Genomic DNA, 21,433 nt, shown 5'->3' on the forward strand with positions numbered 1-21,433 from the left:
ATGTACTATTTGGAGTGAATTTGTTTAGGGAAATTGTAGAAATCTTCTCTTATGTGTCACATAAATCAAATGTTCTCTGGTTTCCCAACATGCCCCACCTCCTAGGACAGGGGCAGAGGAAGTAGTGGTGTTAGTGTGCTGTAGTGTCACAAACAACCCTAATTCATTTGCAAGATTTTCTTAGGAAAATGGTAGAATACAAGGCTTGTTTATAAGTCCCCAGTGAATAGGATATTTCATTATTTTATGAGGACCTGTGTCATCATTTATTTGAAGTGAAAGTAATTATATATGGTTGAGTTCTCACAGTTGGAGGGTCCTCTAGTACAGTGTTTTTCAACCTTTTTTGGGCAAAGGCACACTTGTTTCATGAAAAAAATCACGAGGCACACCACCATTAGAAAATGTTAAAAAATTTAACTCTGTGCCTATATTGACTATATATAAAGTAATTCTCTTGAATAGGAATCAAATAAACACAAAGAAAGTATTTTATAATTACTTTATTATGAAATATTAAGTAAACAAAATAGTGAAAAATTATAAAATTCTTGTCTTGTCTGCACCTACGGCACACCAGGCAACATGTGCTGCGGAACAGCGGTTGAAAAACGTTGCTCTAGAAATTGGAGTAAGATCCTGGGGTTGCTAATTCCTGCTGGGAAGGTTTACTTTGCCTCTAGCACACTGGAGAAGAAATATCAGAAGTAGCCCCTGAGTAAGATTGCTTCTCTTTTGTCCCTGAACAAATTTAAATAACATTTAAATATTAAATAACATTTAATAATAGTTGGCCTAAAGCTGTTGTTTCATTATGATAGATTCCATTTTTACAGTAAGAACTAACCTATATGTTCAGGGAGATTTTGGATGTTAGTTATCAAACAAAACCAGTAAGGAATAAATATCATTGTCTCTGTAATGTTGTAGCAGGAGTAACAAGTCATTCTCAAGTGTTTGGCAGTGGAAGTGAACGTAAAATATGAGGTCCAGACTCGGGATCAGACTTCTTCCAGGATTCTTCTTGTGTTTCTGAAGCAGTAGTGGAGAAATCTCATCTTGAGTTGGCCAGACTGTACAAACGCAATTTTTAATTTTAATTCAGGGTCAAGGGTTTTACAGTAAATTCAGCTATTTTTCTACGCAAGATTCCCACCAATAGCCTTACGATGCTCACCCTTATAGAGGATGGCAATTTTGCCTTAGAAAGCGAGCCTAAGTGACTCGAGGCTATGAACTGTTTCCATTAGAAGTAGGATAAGAGGATCCTGTTAGGAAGGTAGAAGTCAATTTTATCCACACTGGGTCAAACTATTCGATGCAACAGAGCCTGAGTATTCCCAGAATGCTCAGTAAACATTCCAATTCATCAAATGGTGGCCAACTTATAACACCAGTGGCGTTAGACCCTAGAAAGCTTTTGAAGTCCAAATTGTACTACCAAAGGCAGATCTGAATCCTGTGTGGTCTGACTGCCACCTGACCCTTACACGAAGGACCTGCCTGCCTAAAGCCTCAGAACCATTGCATCCTGGCTCTTCGCTGTCCATTCCCTGGAGAGTTAATGTTCCACGCTTCCTTTCTCACACCAGTCTGTTGTAAACATGGAAACTAAGTAACAAAAGCTTCAACACTCCTGTGACTTTAAATATATCTGAAGCTTTGAACTTGTATTTAAAATTTGTTAGATGCAAAACTATCTGATCTTTGCTGTAATAGGCAGACGTGGTTGCCGGTAGTCCTTTATCACCTTTTTATCTCAGAGTCTTAATGAACTTTGAACTCTCATGTGGGCATGCTTCTATTTATGTAAAACAAAAGCTCTGTTAGTCACACATCATATTATTGACCCTCAAGTTTCCACTAACTTAGTTCATTGGTAGATGTGTGTAATTAAGATTGATACTTTTGGTAACTGTGAAGCATAACACTATGAAGTGGTTACTGAGATTAACTTGACTCAGTTGTAGTGCTAATTCATTGTGTTTTTAAATCTTTGGAATGGTACATGAGAGAACTTCAAGGAGGTCCTAACTGCTCAAGAAAGAAAATTAACATTCAAGCGACTACTGTTTGTCAAATGACCAAGTATCTTATTTAATTTGTTCCTGGAGCACTTATTTTGGGGGCACTTCATTCTGTCCTATCATCCCTGTTAATCTGTGGCCTGATGTACTTAGACCCACTGCAGAAGTCACTGAGTGTCTCTTAGGAAAAGCTGCTCTGGGGTCTTTGCAGATAAGGTGAGGCACAAATGGGCACCTCGGTCCTCTAAGGCAGAGTTAAGAACTCAACTAGCTATAGCAGACTGTTTCTTAAAGGAATGAGAATCTCTTTCATAAAAGATTCCAAGTCTAATATACTTCTTTAAGGCAGTTTCAATTAAAGACTGTTTTGGCTGCTTCTGAATATAATAGATTGCCACTCCCAGGGTAAAAAACGACTAGAACACAAGACTTAAAAACCAAGCCATTTAATTGTCTTTAAGGTAAACAATACATGGAGCTGGATCCCAAGCCCTGAGAATGCCAGAGCTCAAGGTCCAAGTGTCCCGTGGTGTGATATTCTCAACGGAGTTCAGAAGGGTCAGAACTCAGAGGTGTTCGAGGCAGAGCACTTTTGGAATTCATGCATTCCACTAAGCAATTTTGCAAACTGCCAGAAACAGACCCCAAGAGTCTTTGATGGGGAAAATTCAATCCCTGGTTTTACAGATAAAAGAATGAAGAGTACCAAAAATGTGGTTTACTTTTGTCACACAATCTGAATCCTGAGCTGTCGTGATCCCAATTCATAGCATCCTATGCTGTAGTTTAGGTACGAGATCAGTCCCTCTATCCATTCACTTCCATGTAATGCCACAGCGAGAGTGACCTGGGGCAGAGAGCTCTTTTACAGCTTTTTAACAAGCACTTAAATGAAAAGAACTCTCTGGCGGCACACGAGTTAGTTTATAAGATTTTAATTTACAAATTAAAAAAAAAAAAGCTACAGGTTTTATTTTTTCTCCTTTTTCTCTTCTTTCTTTGTATCACTCTTTTCCTTATCTTTCTCTTTGTCATCTTTTCTATCCTTTTTGCTCTCTTCTTTTTCCTGCCCTTCTTTCTTTTCTGCATCCCGGTTGGCAATCTTGTTGTTGATGAGGTTGTGCAGGGCAACTACTGAACGGATCAGGGAGGCCAGGTACACCACGACCATCTGGTCGTTGGTCTTTAGGTAAAAGGCCTTGACAAACTCCTGCAGGCTAACGTCGGGCAGCAGGTTGAAGACGTCCTGCAGCTGGTAGATGATCTGGTGGTTGATGGGAAGCTTGCCTGTAGCCACTTTCTCCAGGTAGCCCTTGATATCCAGGAGCTTAGAGTTCAGTCCCTTCAAACCGTGCACCTGGTTTGTGATCCGCTGGGAAAGAGTGCCCACAGTAGTGTCTTTGATGTCTCTGAGGTAACACAAAAGAGGAGGAAAAGGCATCAGTGTACTTACTGTATTAGCTCCCAGGTTCTCATATTCTAAGGAAATACCTAGCTTTGTGTGTGTGTGTGTGGGGAGGGGGGGAGAACATAGGGGGAAAGCAAGTTTTCAAAAGAAAAATGTTACTCCTCCATTTTACAAAGATCTGAGTATAACTTTGTTTTAATTGGGAGACATATATATATATATATATATATATATATATATATATATATATATATATATTTTTTTTTTTTTTTTAATCACAGGGCATTTTTCAAAAGAAGAGAGAGAGAGAGCCAAAATAAAATGTGTTTCACTTAAAAACAAACAAACAACAAAAAAACCTCTCTCTCCTTCAACTTTCCTAACAAAGGGTAGCATTTTCCCCACCTGTATCTATACGATGTTGCAAGTTTAAATTAGCAGTAACATTTTGAATTGAAAGAAATCTTACTGAGAAGAACGATGACATTTTTTTTAATAAATCAGGGTTATATAAGTTGAGTACTTTAAGGTCACCCTGGAAGAGAACATGCCTGTACTTTCTTCACACATCTGTTCCTGTCCCAGTCAGTGTTATCATTTCCACCCAAGGTGTATATCCACAAAGTCATAAATCGTAACTCAGGACACTTTAGAAATGATACAGGTCTAGAACCCAGATCCCTGCATTCCGATCCAGCTCTCTGCCTTACACTGAGCAGCCTCTTGGGCTGCTTATGAGACTGACACCATCCCAGGTCTCACCGTAACAAGTGTTCGACCCCAACTTCTTCAGCTTCCTCGGCTCCAATTTCACTGGTCACGTGCTCAAATGTTTTTGAGGTTGGAGTTCCATCCTGGGAGAGGAGGCTTAACTGTAGTTATTTGCTTCCAAACAAACTGACACAAGTTCCTTTCCACACATTGATTCCTCTGTTTTAAATCAAATCACTTCATGAATTCATTTTTGGGTTTTCCACGGCAAGAGTGGGTAAGATTTGCTTTGAAGGCTTAGTCTTCTAAACTAATGTGACAGAGACTGCTGGAGCATTGTGAGCTCGTATCTGAGAAAATTCTTGGTAATCCTATCGACCCTACAAGTGGGGATGGACACTCAGGGAAGTCTGGATTAGGCTGATTTTTAAAGTATATAGTTCTTGCCCTAGCTGCTCTGGTTCAGTGGACAGAGCGCTGGCCTGCGGAATGGAGGGTCCGGGGTTTGATTCTGGCCAAAGGCACACACCCATATTTCGGGCTCAATTCCCAGTAGGGGGAGTGTAGGAGGCAGCTGAACAATGATTCTCTGTCATCATTGATGTTTCTCTCTCTCCCCCGTCCTCTCTGAAGTCAATCAATAAAAATATACTAAAATAAGAAAAGTACATAGTTTTTCTCTAGAAAAGGCAATACGAGTTCAGGTCAGAAACATCACATTTAACAATCTATTGTTACTTGGATCAGACAAAGCAGAGCACCAAAATGATGCAGTCAGAACACCCTTCTGGTGGCCAGAATTTATCAAAGGAGCTGCTTGGGGATGTGGTTCATTGTATCACTAGGGACTTCCCTAGAGTTAGAGTTCAATTTTCCTGAAAATGGAGAAAAGATATATTCTGGCAGCTCTTTCTAGCTATACCTAAAGCACAAGCTAATGGCCCCGAGAGCAAGTACTCGATGTAGTGGCTGAGTATTCAGGTGTCAGATCACACAAATGGGTCTTGCTATGTAGCCCCAGCCAGCTCTGACCTCCTCTATTTAAAAACCTATGCTCTAGCCATTAGGATTGAAAATCTTCAAGGAGAAAGGAACAGTGGCCCAGGAGGCCCAACAGTGAAAAGTACATGAGATTAAAGGTAAGCTCTCCAGGTTCTGCATTTACTTTGCTGTGAACATCTCTGGGCAATCATTTAACTATTTTGGGCTTCAATTTCATTTGTAAAAGGGGATTTTAGATCTCTCTGGTCCTCTCGTTTCTAAAATGTGGCTATTCAAACACTCAAAGGGAAAAACCATAATACTAAACTGTCAACAGACATCAACAACCTTCTCTTTCTTATAAAGAGATAAAGGATTTGTTGACTTGAAAATGGGAAAACAAAACCCCAAACAATTGCATAATAAGTAGCAAATCTATTTATTCTAGACTCATAGCAAGATGACTTACATCATGAACTTCTTCCACTGAAATATATGCTTCTGTGGGCAGCCCCAGGTCCTTTGGTTTCACATCAATGATGACTAATACCTTGCAGAAAAACACATCTTAGCAAACCACCTCACACCGAATATATAGAAAGACAGCAGCCATTCTTCTGATCATGAGTGCTGAAGGATTTCATTCAACCAGACAAAAGCCAGAATTTTACATTCAAATGACCTCATCATTTGCTTTGTTCTCCACCCCCACCTCTCTCTCTCTAAAAGCCTAAGCAACTGTCCGACCATCTGACCAGTAGCTATGACACTCACTAACCATCTTAAGATGCTCTTACTTAAGTAAACTGGCAAAGCATATCTTTCAAGAGTTTTAATGACAGAGTGTACTCACTGAGTTAGGGCAGTATCTTTTCATGAGTTCATTGATGGCGATGTCATTCTTGTGTAGTTTAGGGCCAGTGTGGTACCATCCAACTATTCTTTCTCTGGCTGGGAAGGGGAAAAAAAATTAAGTGGGTTTGAATTGTTAAAGATTTATGTAATTCCCTCAGAAAGGGTAAGAACTCCAGTTATTATGCTCTCTACCCTTTTCAGAATTTAAGACATCTATTTTAAACCTTGACTTACAAAATGTAAAACTCAATAGAATTTTCAGAAAATTAAGCAGCAAGGGAAATTCAGACATTCACATCTCAGAGTAGTTTAGGAGACAATGAAAGCAACCAGAAAATAATTCTAAGGCAACATATAAATGTGGGTTCACGTCCTATAGACTGCAATTGTAAGTGTTGCAGGAATAAACATTTTCAAAGCAACATGGTTGCTGTAATGAAATAAAATGAAATAATACACATGATGAAGAGGTATACTTATCCTGGCAGCACTAAAGCTCTAGGGTCAAGTGGATTTTATTTGATAATTCTTTGGTTTTCTGCTGCAGAGGGCTAGCTCTCTCCCCTAAAACTTAGGTGGTCTTTGCTAGTCTAGTTTCTCATTTATTCTTCCTCATCTTCTACAACCTCTAGTCTTACTGAAGTCTAGCTAAGGAAAGGGCTCTTGACATTAACCAAAGAAAAGGCAATACTTAAAAAAGAAAAAATGTTGCGCACACACCCTTAAAAGATAATGTAAATCAATGCCACAAAAATCTTAACACACACACACACACACACACACACACACACACACACACGACATACCATTGACCTTCTTAAACATTCCATACATGTTTTCCAAATAATCATGGTCTAAAAACCAGACGGAATCATCTTTGTCATCTTCATCAAAAGGAACTAAAGAGGGGGAAAAAAAAAGCAATATTTATTTTAGAGCCAGGTAGAATTCTAGAGCACGGGTCATAATCAGAGACCCCTAGGCCAGATATGATCCACACAGGTGGTTTGTCCAACACAGTATTGAAATTATTTTTGAACTGCTCTCATTAACAAGTAGGAAATTTCACATAAAAATCCAGACTTCTGGCTTCTCTTAAAAAGTCAGAAGACCTTCCAACAACTGGCTAAAGCAGGTAGAAGTTGAACCCTTTAAAACAGACATGCGAAAAGCCCCATCACTTCCTAGTAATACTTTCCATTTGGCAAATACAATTACTATCTGGTCCTTTTAGACCAGGGGTCTTCAAACTACGGCCCGCGGGCCACATGCGGACCGCAGAGGAGTCTGATCCCGCCCGCCAGGTTTTTTGGGCAGTGAGCGCAGCCGAGGTGTTACAGTAGGAATTAGTAGTTCATATAGTCCGGCCCTCCAGCTCTCTGAGGGACCGTGATCTGGCCCCCACTTTAAAAAGTTTGAGGACCCCTGTTTTAGACACTGGAGTTAGTTACTTTTAGTCCAGGGGTCATGCCAACACTTATCTTGTTCTTTTTTGGTGTTGCTTTAATCATAAAATACATCGAAATGTTCTTATAAAGATTCATGCAACAGAATAAAAGGGCAATGGTCTCCATCTCTCCTTTGCTAACCAATAACCGCGGTTAATAGTTAGTGAATAGGTTTGCAAACGGCACCAATTACCCATTTTTATAAAGTTTTACTAAACCACAGCTGCCATTTGTCCACATACTGTCTATAATTGCTTTCCTGCTACAATAGCAGAGCTGGGCAGTTGTAATGGAGACTGTCTGGCCTGCAGGTTTAAAATATTTACCACCGGATAATGGATTTTCATAGGTTATGATAATGAAGGCTGAAGGCTGTGTACTGAGTGTTTTAGTATTGTCACTTTGGAATCATCAGTTCTAAATGCCCAAAATAAATATTAGACTTTTCAAGGAAAAAAAAAAAAAATATTTACCACCCATTTTAGTGTGAAGCCTTTAGCCTCTTTTTATACCATAGCAATTCTTAATAAGAATTCTGGTTTGCAGTAAAAAATGGAAAACACAAAAAGTCCCTTTTAATTTCCAAGTTAATTGACATTTTAACCATGCTCAGAAAATATAAAATGTCTTTTACCTGCAAAACTGTTGGATACATCCAGTACTTTCTTTTGCCATGACCCCAAAAGCACACCAACAACACGCTTCTGGTTTCCAACCTTGCCTATTCTGAATGAGAAAGGAGAAGGTCAGTTTAATAGGCACACAGGAGGTGCCAACAAGCCGATACTCAACAGGAAATATTCATGTACAGATTCAACTGAGTGAGTTTACCTGGAAACTAATCCCACTGAACAAATGTAATAGAGTCAGGTTACTCTATTAAATTCTAATAAATATGATGAGTAATTCATGAACTTTTTACACCGGCAGTTTTTACTCACTGTTGGAAAGTAATACAAGCTTGGAAAAAATTTCAAACTTTATACAAAGTTTCAATGGAGAAAATGAAAACTCTCCCTATCTTGAGTTTTAAAATGTTGATGTTTGAAAAACATATTTAAGTTATGTTACCACCACATTTAACTTTATATTTTTCTTTGCAGCTTACCTTTCTCTTTTAATTATTTTTATTTTTTGTTTTATTCTTTTTAAAAATTCTTTGTTTTAAGTATAACATAAGTCTCCTTTCTCCCCCATTGACCTCTTGCCAGCTGCTCCCACCCCCCTTACCTTTCTCTTTTAAACCTTTCCCATCTTCTCTATCCTTGAATCTTTTCAGGGATAAAGATGTTAAAGTAAAAGCAGTTTTATTGGCCAGCTTGATGCTAACTGCTCTCTGGCACATCCACACCATGTCAGCAAGCCCCACTAGATGTTACACTTCTTTGAACCAGTTAGGGGCTCAGAAAGTGATTCTGACCCAGAGGCTCATGCGTGTCATCTGTGGTCGTTCTGAATGGCTTAATTAGAAAGTCAACAGCGAGCTGGTGACTAATCACACGGCGAGTAGGATTGAATGAGAAAAGATTTTACTTCAGGATTTTTTATCTCTATGTCAAACCTCAGTGATTTTTTTCCTAAGGAGCTACAAGTGTAGCAAGTGATATATATAGTCACAATACAACTCTATATTCAGAGGAAAGACAAAACCCACTGTGAAATGAACTATGATTTCTCAACAGTTGCTAGTTTCACATTGGTTTAATTGAATCAATACAAAGTTTGGCAAATTTATAGATGCTTGCTAAATTTGGGGTTTGTATTAAACAAAGTTAAGGATTCTGTATTCCTGGTGGTTTTGATTTTTTGGGAAAACGTAGGCACTGGGTTTGCACACTTCAAAGTTAATTCCCACACTCACTGGCTTTTCTTTTGGTTTACAAAAATCGATTTGTCTTTTACAAAACCCTGCATTCATTATCTGACACAGCAGCTAGCAGTCTGTCTGTACCATGCCCTTAACAAGTGTTTGTGAAGTTTACAGAGTAGAACTGACACGGTGACTGCCCCTTTAGCACCCCTAGTATCCTATGGAAGAAAAAATAGCAATTACTGTACAGCATATCCTGTTAGGCTGAGGGCCTTACAAAGCAATAGAACTGAATTGGGGACCCTAAACCTCACAGTCTCGAGTTTTTTTGTTTGTTTTTTTGTTTTTTCCTTTGGCTGAATTAGGAGTTGTACAAAGCAAAACGCTGGAGAATGAACGGGCACTTAAAAATCTCAACTCTACAGCAGTTGCTACCAACTGGGTCTTTCTTTGCATTAGCTAGTTCAAGTAATTACTTTGTAAAACGTACGAACACGTGTAACAGGTCCAGCGGGACGAACAACCTGAAAACAAGCAAGGGAAGGCGGGAGAAACATATGGGGATGTTTTCTTATCTCAGTCTCCAAACTGATCTCATTTTTAAAAGAAAATCTTGATACCTCATCTACGTTTTTACGATATCGTTAAACCAGAATCCAGCTCAGAAAACTTTCACAAGTTAAAACCATAGCTCTTCCAGGGCGCTGAGACCAGAATTTCGGTGACAGCCTTGGAAGGCACAGAAGCTAGAATCAGAAGGGCTTTCCTACGAGACAAGGGAGGGGGGATACGGTGACAGATGGGCACGAGGCTTTGGGGAGGAGGGGGGGGGGGGGGATCAGGGCCAATTGAAGGTTGCTCCCATAGCATAGCAGCCTCAGGACCAGGATAAAGGAAATGGGCAGCCCAATCCCCGAAGTGCCGGCCGGCCGGCCGGCGCAGGGGGGACAAGGCTCTGGGTGACTTGGGCTTCCTGAACCGAGGATGGTCTGGGTCCCTCGGCGAGACAGGGCCGCCCTCCGCCCATCAGCGCTCCTGCGGCCGCTTCGCCTTCCCCAGAGCGTCCGTGACTCAGCAGCGGAAGGAGCCGCCGGCCCCGCGCCGCCCGCTCACCGGTTAAAATGATCCACCACACTGAGCAGCACCAGGGGGTGGACCACCACCTTCTGCACCGCCAGCTCCGGCATCGCGACAGACACACCCCGCCCGCCAGGTTCCGCTCTCTGCGACCCGCAAACACAAGCAGCCGCCGGCGGCAGGGACACTCGCGGATCCTCCAGGCCCGGCTCCTCCCCTTCCGGCCCGGCCGGCGCCGCGCGGCCGCCGACTTCCGCTCCCAGGGTGCCCCGCGCGCGCGCGTCGCTCCCGGGATGACGCTCCCGTCGCCGCCGCCGCCCGGAGGAGGGGTCGTGACGGAGAAAGGCGGGACCAGTCCTGCGCGAACCGCTACGAGAATGTTCCCTTGAAAAGTAAAAGGACAAAGACGACCGATAAAAAAAGGTTGACTCCCCGGTATTTGTCCTGCACTGTTCCCTGCAGTGGTTTTTCCGACTCAGTGCCCCTTCAGCCCCTTCCCACTCTCCTCACCTCCCCCCACCCCGTCTGAAGACTAGAAAAAAGTACTAAGAAAAAAATATAAATAGTAATAACTAATATTTCCACCGTCCAGAACGTGTTCACTTCTGCTTCAAGCCACAATCCTCCAGAATTTCTTAGAAGAACTGACTTTAAACCTCTAGCATTAAGGCGCGCCCTTAATGGTGGATTTGGTAATTTACCTCATCCTCATTTTATTGTCCGGGAATAATTTCCCTTAATCTCGACTAGGGACACGTTGCCGATAATCTGTGTTTCTATTTCCCACTTGTCTTTTTATATTACCATTTAACTAGGGCTAAAGACGAACGTAGTTTGTGCCTGCAGTCACAGCCTTCAGGCTAGTTTTCAAGTAAAAACGTAGGCAGGTGCTGACGATGAAAGGAAACAATGTTTTGGTATTTAGCTAGGAAAGAAAGAAAGAAAGAAAAAAAAAAGACTAAATGGGGCAATGTAGGAGACAAGGTTTTAAGCTTATTTGCAGAAAGCCAAGTTACTTAAAATCCATGCAAGTTTATATTTCCGTCTGATTTTATTTTATGATTTATTTTAAAAAATGGTTGAAAGTATAATACATGTACCCTTTTCCCCCCATTTACCCCTTCTTGGCCCGCTTCCTCCCCAGACCTTCACCACCCTATAGACTGTGTCCATGGGTTATGCACATAAGCATACAAGTTCTTCCTTCGGTCGATCTCTTCTAAGTTGCTGTTTCTCTAAAGAATAACAATACTCCAGCAACTTGAATTGTTTACTAGTTGTTTATCCTGTCTTCAAAAACCTTTTCTCTTCCTGATATTAAGAGGATTTGACCTCACTGAAGACCAGGAGACTTTTGTTCTAAGCCTGCTTCCATGTAATAACTTTTGATATTATTTCTTGGTCTTGCCCATCACTTTTATAACAGGTACTCTTCCTACTTTTGGGAACATTACTTTGGCTTTTTCTCATTCCTTTTAATATATATATATATATATATATATATATATATATATATATATATATATATATATATATATATCTTGGTAGTTGAAAGTATTACATGTCCCCTTTTTTTCTCCCATTGACACCTTATAGCCTGCTCCTGCCCCCTGCTACTGCTACTTGAGATAACAATTTTTAGATTAAGAAAATTTAAGCCAGCCTCATTGTGTCATGTGTTGCAGGGGTCTTCAAACTTTTTAAAGTGGGGGCCAGATCACGGTCCCTCAGAGAGCTGGAGGGCCGGACTATATGAACTACTAATCCCTACTGTAACACCTTGGCTGCGCTCACTGCCCAAAAAACCTGGCGGGCAGGATCAGACTCCCCTGGGGGCTGCATGTGGCCCGCGGGCCGTAGTTTGAAGACCCCTGTCAGTTAAAGCATGCTTGCTGGTGTTTAGTACCTGATTAAAAGTAGACATTCTTGTTTAATCCCTTATTTGATGTTATTCCTCACAGGGTAGGCATGCAAATATGTATTACAGAAAAAGATTGCAAGGATATTCCCCCTTAATTTTGTAGTTAAAGATTTAGTAGTTTAATTTTGTAGTTAAAAATTGATTTTGATTTTTCTTTTGTGTCAAGTAAGGATTAAGAATTGGCGTTTAAAAGAAGCATTTTTTAAGTTAAAAATATATAAAATTTAATAAAGAAGATGGGTTGAAATGTAAGGAATGTATTTTCCATGTTGTCTTTTTTTTTTAATGGAGATGAAATCATACTTGGTGCTGTAGCCATTATGGGGGCTCAATTCATTCAGAGACATGCAGTAGGAGATACAATATAAGAAACCCCCTTCTTTTGTTCATAGAATTCTGGACTTAATTTTAAAGGACCTGATGAGAGTTTAAGACATTTTCCTTTGATTATCTTTTTTTTTAATGTTAAACCCCCCCTCTCCCCCAGATTTATTTAGATATAAATAACATATAATATTGTGTAAGTGTAAGGTATACAACATGATGACTTGATACACATATATATTGTGAAATGGTTACCACAGTAGATTAGTTAATTAGTTAACATAATTACCTTTTTAAAAAAACGTTAGTTACCATATTGTACATTAGATTCCCATCTTATGAATGGAACTTTGACCAACATTTCCCCATTTCCCCCAACCCCAGCCTCTGGCAACCAATATTCTCTATTTTTGAGTTTGGTTTTATTTAGATTCCACATATAGAGGTGGGCAAAAATAGGTTGACAATTGAGCATGCAAAGTTTATTTTAATATTATTTATTAATTATTGTATTACTAGAGGCCCAGTGCATGAAATTCCTGCACCTAAGCCCAGCCTGTACCCTTTCACAGTCCAGGACCCCTTGCTCCTTACCATTCGCCTGCTCACTGCTCCTTTCCATTGGCTCGCTGCTCCTTAACGCCGCTGCGGAGGTGGGAGAGGCTCCGGCCACTGCTGCTGCGCTCGCCAGCCGTGAGTTCGGCTTCTGGCTGACCTGTGCTCCCCCTGTGGGAGTGCAGTGACAACCAGGGGGCAGTTCCTGCATTGAGCGGCGGCCCCCTGGTGGTCAGTGCACATCATAGCAACCAGTCGTTCCACTGTTCAGTCGATTTGCATATTAGGGTTTTGTTATATAGGATTTTCCAGACAAACAACTGTAAACCTACTTTTGCCCACCCCTGTGTAAACACGATCTTAAAGTATTTCTTTTTCTTTCTCACTTTATTTCACTTAGCGTAATGCCCTCAAGATCTTAATGTTGTCACAAATGGCAGGATTTCCTTTTTACGGCTGAATGATATTTCACATTTCCTTATCTATTCATCCATTGATGGACACTTAGGTTATATACAAGTCTTGCTGCATCACATGGTAGTTTTTTTTTTTTTTTTTTTTTTTTTTTTTGGGGGGGGGATTTTTACACTCTTTTCCTTAGTTGCAGTACTAATTTACATTTCCACCAACAGTGCACACGGTTCCTTTTTCTTTACATCCTTTCAACACTTGTTATCTCCTGTTTTTCTGATACTAGTCATTCTACCGTGAGAGAGGTGATATCTCATTGTGGTTTTGATTTAATTTCCCTGATGATTAGCATTTTTCATGTATTTGTTGGCCATTTGTATGTCTTTGGAAAAATGTCTATTCAGGCCTGCTGCCCATTTTTAAATCAGATATCTATATAATAAAACCCTAATATGCAAATTAACCCAACAGCAGAATGATTGGTGACTATGATGTGCACTGACCACCAGGGAGCAGACGCTCAATGCAGGAGCTGTCCCCCTGGTGGTCAGTGCGCTCCCACAGGGGGAGTGCTGGTTAGCCAGAAGCCGAGCTCACGGCTGGCAAGCACAGTGGTGATGGTGGGAGCCTCTCCCGCCTCTGAGGCAGTGCTAAGGAGCAATGAGTGGGCCTAAGCTGGCAGGTAGAGATCCCCCCCAAGGGATCCCGGACTGCGAGAGGGCGCAGGCCAGGCTAAGGGACCCCCACCCCAGTGCATGAATGTCATGCACTAGGCCTCTAGTTTTTTAATCTTAAACCCCTTATTAGATAAATACACTTTGCAGATTTTTCTCCCATTCTTTATGTTGTATTTTCATTTTCTTGATCACTTATTTTACTTTGTAGAAGCTTATTAGTTTTTTGTAGTCACACTTATTTATTTTTGTTTTTGTTGCCTGCATTTTTGGTGCCATACCCAAAAAATTGTTGCCAAGACCAATGTTAAGGAGCTATTTCCCCTATGTTTTCTTCTAGGAATTTTACAATCTCAGGTTTTACTTTAAAGTCTTTAAGCCATTTCAAGTTCATTTTTGTGTGTTGTAAGATAAGGATCCAATTTAATTTGTTTACATGTGAGCATCCAGTTTTCCAACATCATTTATTGAAGATACTATTTTTGGTTTTCTTATCAAATATTAGTTGACCATATATGTGTAGGGTTATTTCTGGTCTCTGTATTCTGTTTCAAAAGTCTGTATGTCTGTTTTTATGCCAGTACCATATTGTTTTTTTAAAATATATATATTTTTTATTGCTTTTTAGAGAGGGAAAAAGGGAGAGGGAGAGAGAGAAACATCAATGTGAGAATTGGCTGCCACCTACACTCCCTCTACTGGGGATGGAGCCTGCAACCCAGGCATGTGTCCTGATTGGGAATTGAACCAGCAACCTTTTGATGTATGATTGATGCCCAACCAACTGAGCCATACTGGCCAGAGCAATACCATCTGTTTTGATCACTATAGCTTTGTAATAAAGTTTGAAATCAGGAAGTATGACGCCATCAACTCTGATAATCTTATTTAAATTTGCTTTGGCTATTTGTGGTTCATACAAATTTTACTATTTTTTGTTCTATTTCTGTGGAAATTGTCATTGAAATTTTGGTAGAAATTACATTGAAGCTATAGATGGTTTTGGGTGGTATGAACGTTTTAACAATACTCTTCCAATTCATGGATATGGGATATCTTTTCGTTTATTTGTGTCTTCTTCAGTTTCTTTCATCCTATAACTTTCAGTATAAGGTCTTTCAACTCCTGGGCTAAATTTATTTCTAAGTATTTTTTTCTATGCTATTGTAAGTGGGATTGTATTCTTTGTTTCTTTTTCAGATATTTTCTTGTTAGTGTGTATTCATGTGACTGCAGGGGCTACCTGTAGGTGTGTGCAGCCAGCAATTCTTGATTGCTAGTAGGGGAACCATACTCTAGCTCAAACATGAAATGAAATTTATATCTTACATAACAGACAAGTTCTTTGCTGATTTCAGGGTCTCAAATGGTGTTTTTCTGTCTCTACCTTTAAGCATTCTGTGTTCTGGCTCCATCTTCAGATAAATTTCCCATCAGTGACAGGGAAACATGTTGATGGCCTCAGTCACGTTTACATCTTTAAAGGAAGGGAGACCTTGAATTCCAAATCTTTATTTATGAAATTTGATTGGCCTTTGTAGGTCTGGATTCCATCCCAGAACTAACTGCTGTGCCCAGCGGAAGGGAGTTTCCTAAATGTCCAGTTTGGGATCAGTTTGGGGATGGGGCAATTGTGATAGATCAACTCATTAGGATCTCATGGAGTGGGGAAGGAGAAGAAGATGTTGTAAACCAGAAGGGAGGATTGAATGCTGGGCAGGCAAAAACAGGTCTATCCTGTGATAGAGAGAGCTTAGCACAGGTTTTGGGACATAGTAAAAATCCAATAGTGTCAGACATGATTGTTATTAGAGTATAGCGTCATCATCATTATTATATTTTAGGACATTTTATAAGCATTTTGTATTTTCACTACCTGGTATTTCTATTTTAAATAACATAGCAATGAGTAAGAGTTGAAATTCATCTTTTGTGTTTACTGAATATTTTTTTTTTAATCTTTATCTTTGCCTCAGGTTTTTTAGTTTATGAAAATGTGTTTTTTAAAATTCTTTTTTCTAAATGTATTTATGATCATTTTGATTTTTCAAATGACTACTGTTGCAGACTTGATTAGATTCAAAGAGGTTTTCCTTGTCTTACGCTTTGCACAAGTGATTGCTCCATGTGTCGGCCCTGGATACCTGCATGGTTGTTATTTCTCTTGTTATTGTCATATTTCACTTAACTGCAAATTAAAAAGAACTAAAAAAAATTACAGCAATTTCTAGTTTATATCCAGGAAATAGAACTCTCCACAGGAACCTTTGCATGGTACAAATATGTTAGAAAACCATTTTTCATTGTGCTTTGAAAGCTTGTAAGGAGGCCACAGTGGAGCACAGTTCACTTCTCTTGGATGAAGCCCAGAGAGACTGTGGTGTGCAGCCTGCAGGAAATCTCCCATCTGAAGAATTAATTTTCTTTCAGGATCAGTGTTAGGGGCTGTTGCGATTAAAACAAGACACTTTAAGATTGGTACAGGAACACTTACAACAGTTGACTATAAAAGAAAACCCAGGAGGCCAGATTCAGCCCTGGGAGCTACTTTTGTTTGAGCCTCAGACCTTTATTTTGAATTTACCTCTTCCTTCAATTACACAGGCTTTCGGCTTTAATAAAAAGAATTCATTAAATTAATATAATAAACAACTATTCTCATCTCTTCAATGTTCTAAAATGTCTTGAAGGCCACTCTGCACTTATGTCTTTTGTTTCCATTCTGATTCTTTTCAGAGCCATAATGGTTGTGTAAAATGAAACATTTTTTTTCTTGTTAGTTTTACTTGACTTTTAGATGCAGGTTAATGAATGTACCATCAAAACTAGAATAAGGTTTGGAGACAGATGAAGCTTTTCATCTTTTTAAGGAGAGGTATTTTTCCTTTCCTTATTTGCTTCAAGACAGTAAATCAAAGATGTATTTACTTTGAATTTGAAAACTGAGGCAATAATATTAGATAATTGCTGCTGGAAGAAAAAAATTAACCATAATCCTAATATCAAGTGTAGCAACTCATTTTAGTTTTTATGTACCTTCTAGTTTTGGGCACATGCACACATCTTTAGTTTCCTAGTTTTAATGCAACTAGGAAAATTATTGAGGAATTTAAAGCAAGTTGGATCAATCTGAAGTTGGTATGCTTTATGTTTTAAGAATAGAGCAATGTTTTTCAACAGTATACTGTAATTTTTGCTTTCTGCAGGAACAACATAGGGCAAACATCTTAAAAAAATAAGTACATTGTTCACACAATGTGGGAAATTTTCTTCTTTTTTACCTAGAAGTTGGAAGAGAAGTAAGAGTTAATCTGGGTTAGTGGTAATGCTTCTTTATCATTGACATGTCTTCCAAATATCTAGAGTTCCTTATCTTAGTAGTCATATTATTCATATGCTGGGCCTAATTTTGACTTTCACCAGTATTATTGCAGGTACCTCTTACCTGTTTCCAGGAGGACCTTCTACATTGCTGGCATTTCCCCCTGCCCCTCACTGTGTGACTTCCTTAAAATAACTCAAAACCTTTCCAATGCCTCTGGGATGAAATCTGAACTCTAAGGAAGCTATCCAAAATTCTTCCCAACTGGTCTTAACCAGCCCATCAGAGCTTCATCTCCTACTGCTCTCACCCTCTGCCAAACGAACCGGAAACTCCAACATTTCAGTAATTTACAACCATTTGTTTTTTTCTGTGCTCATCTAGTTCCTGCTCTCTGAATTGCCTTTGATCTCCTTATACACAGGAGAAATTCTAGATCTTTCTTAAAGACCCCAGATGGCCATCTCTTCTGCTAGAGTTTATCTCATCTCCCCCAGGCAGTGTTAGTCCATCCTCTAGGTCCCTACAGCACTGTGTGTATTTCTCATACAGTGCTCATCATGCTGGATAGTAATGGTTCATTTGACATGTGTGTATTCTTAGAGTATACATGAAGGTCAGGACTATAGGTTACTCATTTGTTTGGAGCCTGCAAACAAAATCAAGCTCATATACAAGAGTTTCATAAAAACTCATATAGATTCTCTTTGATTAAAAATCTCTCCTGCCGAAACCGGTTTGGCTCAGTGGATAGAGCGTCGGCTTGTGAACTGAAAGGTCCCAGATTTGATTCTGGTCAAGGGCATGTACCTTGGTTGCGGGCACATCCCCAGTAGGAGGTGTGCAAGAGGCAGCTGGTTGATGATTCTCTCTCATCGAAGTTTCTAACTCTCTCTAGCCCTCTTTCTTCCTCTCCGTAAAAAAAAATAAAATAAAAAAATTATATATATATATATATATATATATATATATATATAAAATTAAAAAAATATCTCTCCTAACAGTGCATGTGATTTTATATATACCCACTGTTTCAAAAATAAATGAAATGTGTTGAAATGTAATTGAAAATATATATGGGCTATTATTAAAGCCATTCAAAACCAAAATGGTATATTCTGAGGTAGCTATAATTTTTCAAAAGGTACTATGTACAGTTTTAGGTTAGTGTCAGATAGCCTCTCCACCTTCATTTCTCTCTTAACACCTTTTATCATAATTTCTGAAGCTCCCCTTTGTAGTTCCAGTTAAAAGTCCTGAGGCAAGCTCTTCAGAACTCTTTAACACCTGCTTAGGGCTGAACTGGCAGGGGGAGAAATTGAAAAGTTGTGAAGAGTCTTTTCAATAAAGTACTTAGCATTTTAAATAGTAGATGTTTGGGGGAAAAATAATGGTAATAATAGTATTGGAAACTCTCTTACCACCTCACACAGGGAGAGAGGAATGTGAAGCTGTTTAGTGGATTCATACTTTGAATTCTCAAAAACCTTCATTTGCAAAGACAGCTTAAACTTTATTTTGATAAAATTAAACTACTTTCTCTATTTTTAAAAAAATATAAACCCCTTTCCTTCTGACATCAAAGAGAAAGGATTCAAGGCTTTTGAATCTTATTTAAAGACACAAAAAATCCCTAGGATAGAAAATGACAAAATTCCAAGTTAATGACAAAGCTTTTAAAAGGTGCATGTGTTTTTTAACCCTTAATAATTTTGTATTTTTCCCATGAATTTCTGGAGTTTTAGAGACCTGTGGTGGGCTTTTTGAGGTTATATCTTTAAATTTTTTATCTTTTTGTTCTGTAACTGGGGTAAATTGTTTGATTTATTTTTCCAGCAGAGGGAGACATCTGACCATGAACGTGGTATTACTACTTGCCAAGAGGATTCTGTAGCCCTTTTTATCAATATACATAAAAAACTCAATGTTCAAATTAACTAGTTCAATAAGTAATTTAGCTCATTGATTTTTGGGCATATCCTAAGTGCCATTACAAGCTACGGATATTTTAAATGCCATTACCTAATAGAAGGAATGTTTTAAGCACCTTTTATTGATTTTATTACTGCTTTATTTTGCTGTCTTGGTTTAAAATCATTTTAACCACTCCGTAATCAAGAAGAAATATATCGTTGGTGAAATACAGTCAATTTCCTAAAAACCTTTGACATCGTTAAATAAGGAATTACAGTTGTTAAATCATGTCAGGCAATAACGGAGGGACAGAAGAGATATAAAATTTTGAGCAGTGGGCCAGCATACCAGTAAGCCATACTGACCTCTAACATTCAGATTCTGCATGTGACAGTCACATGTCAGGTTTGCTATGATTTTTACATCAGCAAGAAAGATTTAAAATCTTAGGTAGCAAGGAAGGTGGAAGAATGATAACAGGGTGATCCAAGGGCAATCACAGTGCTTTTTAATGACCTCTTGTGACTTTGGTTAAAATTATTCTCTAAGCAGTTTAAAAACTTGATTTGCTTTTTTTGTTAGATTATATTGTAGTATATTCTGCATATGAGGGAACCAGAGTGCTCGCAGGGTGTTTATTCTTTTTTTCTTTTTCCACTTCCTTCTGCTCATTTGATTTTATATTAGTCATATTACTGAGGCAGCTGATCAGCTGGTAGACAGACAAGGAATATGGTCCATACACTGCTAATTAAAGAGGTGCAAAAGTGGGTAGTAAGTACTGAAGCTGGATTCAAGCCTGCTAATGAGTTGATTGCATTGACATTTGATGTACTTCAACTGTAGAGTGGCAAATATCAATACCTGTATATGATTTGGCAGATGGTTGTTGAACTGTGATTATAAGTTTAGAATGATTCCTGGTAAAAGACCACCTGGCCGTAGATCAAGAACAGAGAACTGAGTTTTCCCCATTAAATGAAATAGGTCCAGAAAGTCAAGTGTTTTGATCATTAATAGAATCTTTCCTTTTCTTTTAGCAAATGTTAGCTTCAGAGGAAATAGGTAATTATGCATAAGTCTATTAAGTGATCTTAGATAAAGCTCTTCTCATTCCTACAAATGAGTTCATATCTACAGTTGTGGCAATTATTCACCGGCAAGGAAAGAAAACTAGTTAAATGCTGATAGATGTCTTTTCAAATAAATCAGGAATGCTAGAAACATTTTTTGTACAATTAATATATTAATTTGAGGCTGAAAAATCATTCAGTAGTAACATTGATTATTTTATATTATTTTGTAAATTATGTAAAGTTATAATATGAAATTAAGCTATTGAGTGTCTGTTACGTACAATACACTCTTGCAGGTGTTTAAAATATAAAGAACACTAACATGATGTCTTCTTTTCCCTCGGTGAGGGAAGGATTGTAGATGGACGCATGCAATACATGTTTCATGGAAGGGTTGGAATCAAGGTCGGGAGCTGTGGCAGCATAGAGAGGAGTAGCGGGTTCCTTTATGGGAAGAGGAAGTGCCATGGAAGGCCTTACGGAGTTGTCACTTAAAAAAGATTTTGAACAGCTGGAGTTGAGCATTCAGAAGTAGAGACTAACAATACAGTACAAAAGCTTTTTGTTCTTTACATAGGCTTTAATTTTTAGAGACGTTTTAGGTGCATAGCAAAATTAAGTGGAAAGCACAGCGTGTTCCCATATGCCCCGATCCCACATGTGCACAGCCTCCCCACTATCAACATCCTACATCAGAGTGGTACATTTGTTACAGTTGATGAACTTAACATTGACATGCCATTATCACCCAAAGCCCACGGTTTACTTTAGTGCTTACTTAGTGTTATCTATTCTGTGGGTTTTGACACATGTATAATAACATATATCCACCGTTATAGTATCAAATAGAATAACTGAACTGCATTAAAAATTCTCTGTGTTCTGCCAATTCATCTTTCTATTCCTCCCAACCCCTGGC

At 39.0% G+C, this 21,433-nt stretch overlaps 1 protein-coding gene across 1 annotated transcript; it reads right to left on the reverse strand.

The window, feature by feature from the left end:
- Positions 1–2,457: 2,457 nt before the first annotated feature.
- On the reverse strand, positions 2,458–10,592 carry PSMD7 (proteasome 26S subunit, non-ATPase 7). Its single transcript, XM_084906805.1, has 7 exons — positions 10,354–10,592; positions 8,065–8,156; positions 6,789–6,881; positions 5,981–6,078; positions 5,597–5,677; positions 4,198–4,289; positions 2,458–3,436 (listed from the first exon to the last, which is right to left on the reverse strand). Exons 1-7 carry the CDS (start codon positions 10,425–10,427, stop codon positions 2,998–3,000), a joined length of 969 nt encoding a protein of 322 aa, XP_084762931.1. The 5' UTR covers positions 10,428–10,592; the 3' UTR covers positions 2,458–2,997.
- Positions 10,593–21,433: the final 10,841 nt, after the last annotated feature.

This window comes from Pipistrellus hanaki (genome assembly GCF_964339955.1).
Source record: "Pipistrellus hanaki genome assembly, chromosome: 15".
NCBI lineage: Eukaryota > Metazoa > Chordata > Mammalia > Chiroptera > Vespertilionidae > Pipistrellus > Pipistrellus hanaki.

Bases quoted from the DNA above. Each gene is read 5' to 3' on its own strand.
- PSMD7 (XM_084906805.1), bottom strand. From the start codon at position 10,427: ATGCCGGAGCTGGCGGTGCAGAAGGTGGTGGTCCACCCCCTGGTGCTG. The intron at 8,157-10,353 runs GTGAGCGGGCGG...TTTCTCATTCAG, and splicing joins GTGGTGGATCATTTTAACCG to AATAGGCAAGGTTGGAAACC. The intron at 6,079-6,788 runs GTATGTCGTGTG...TCCCCTTCCCAG, and splicing joins AATGTTTAAGAAGGTCAATG to CCAGAGAAAGAATAGTTGGA.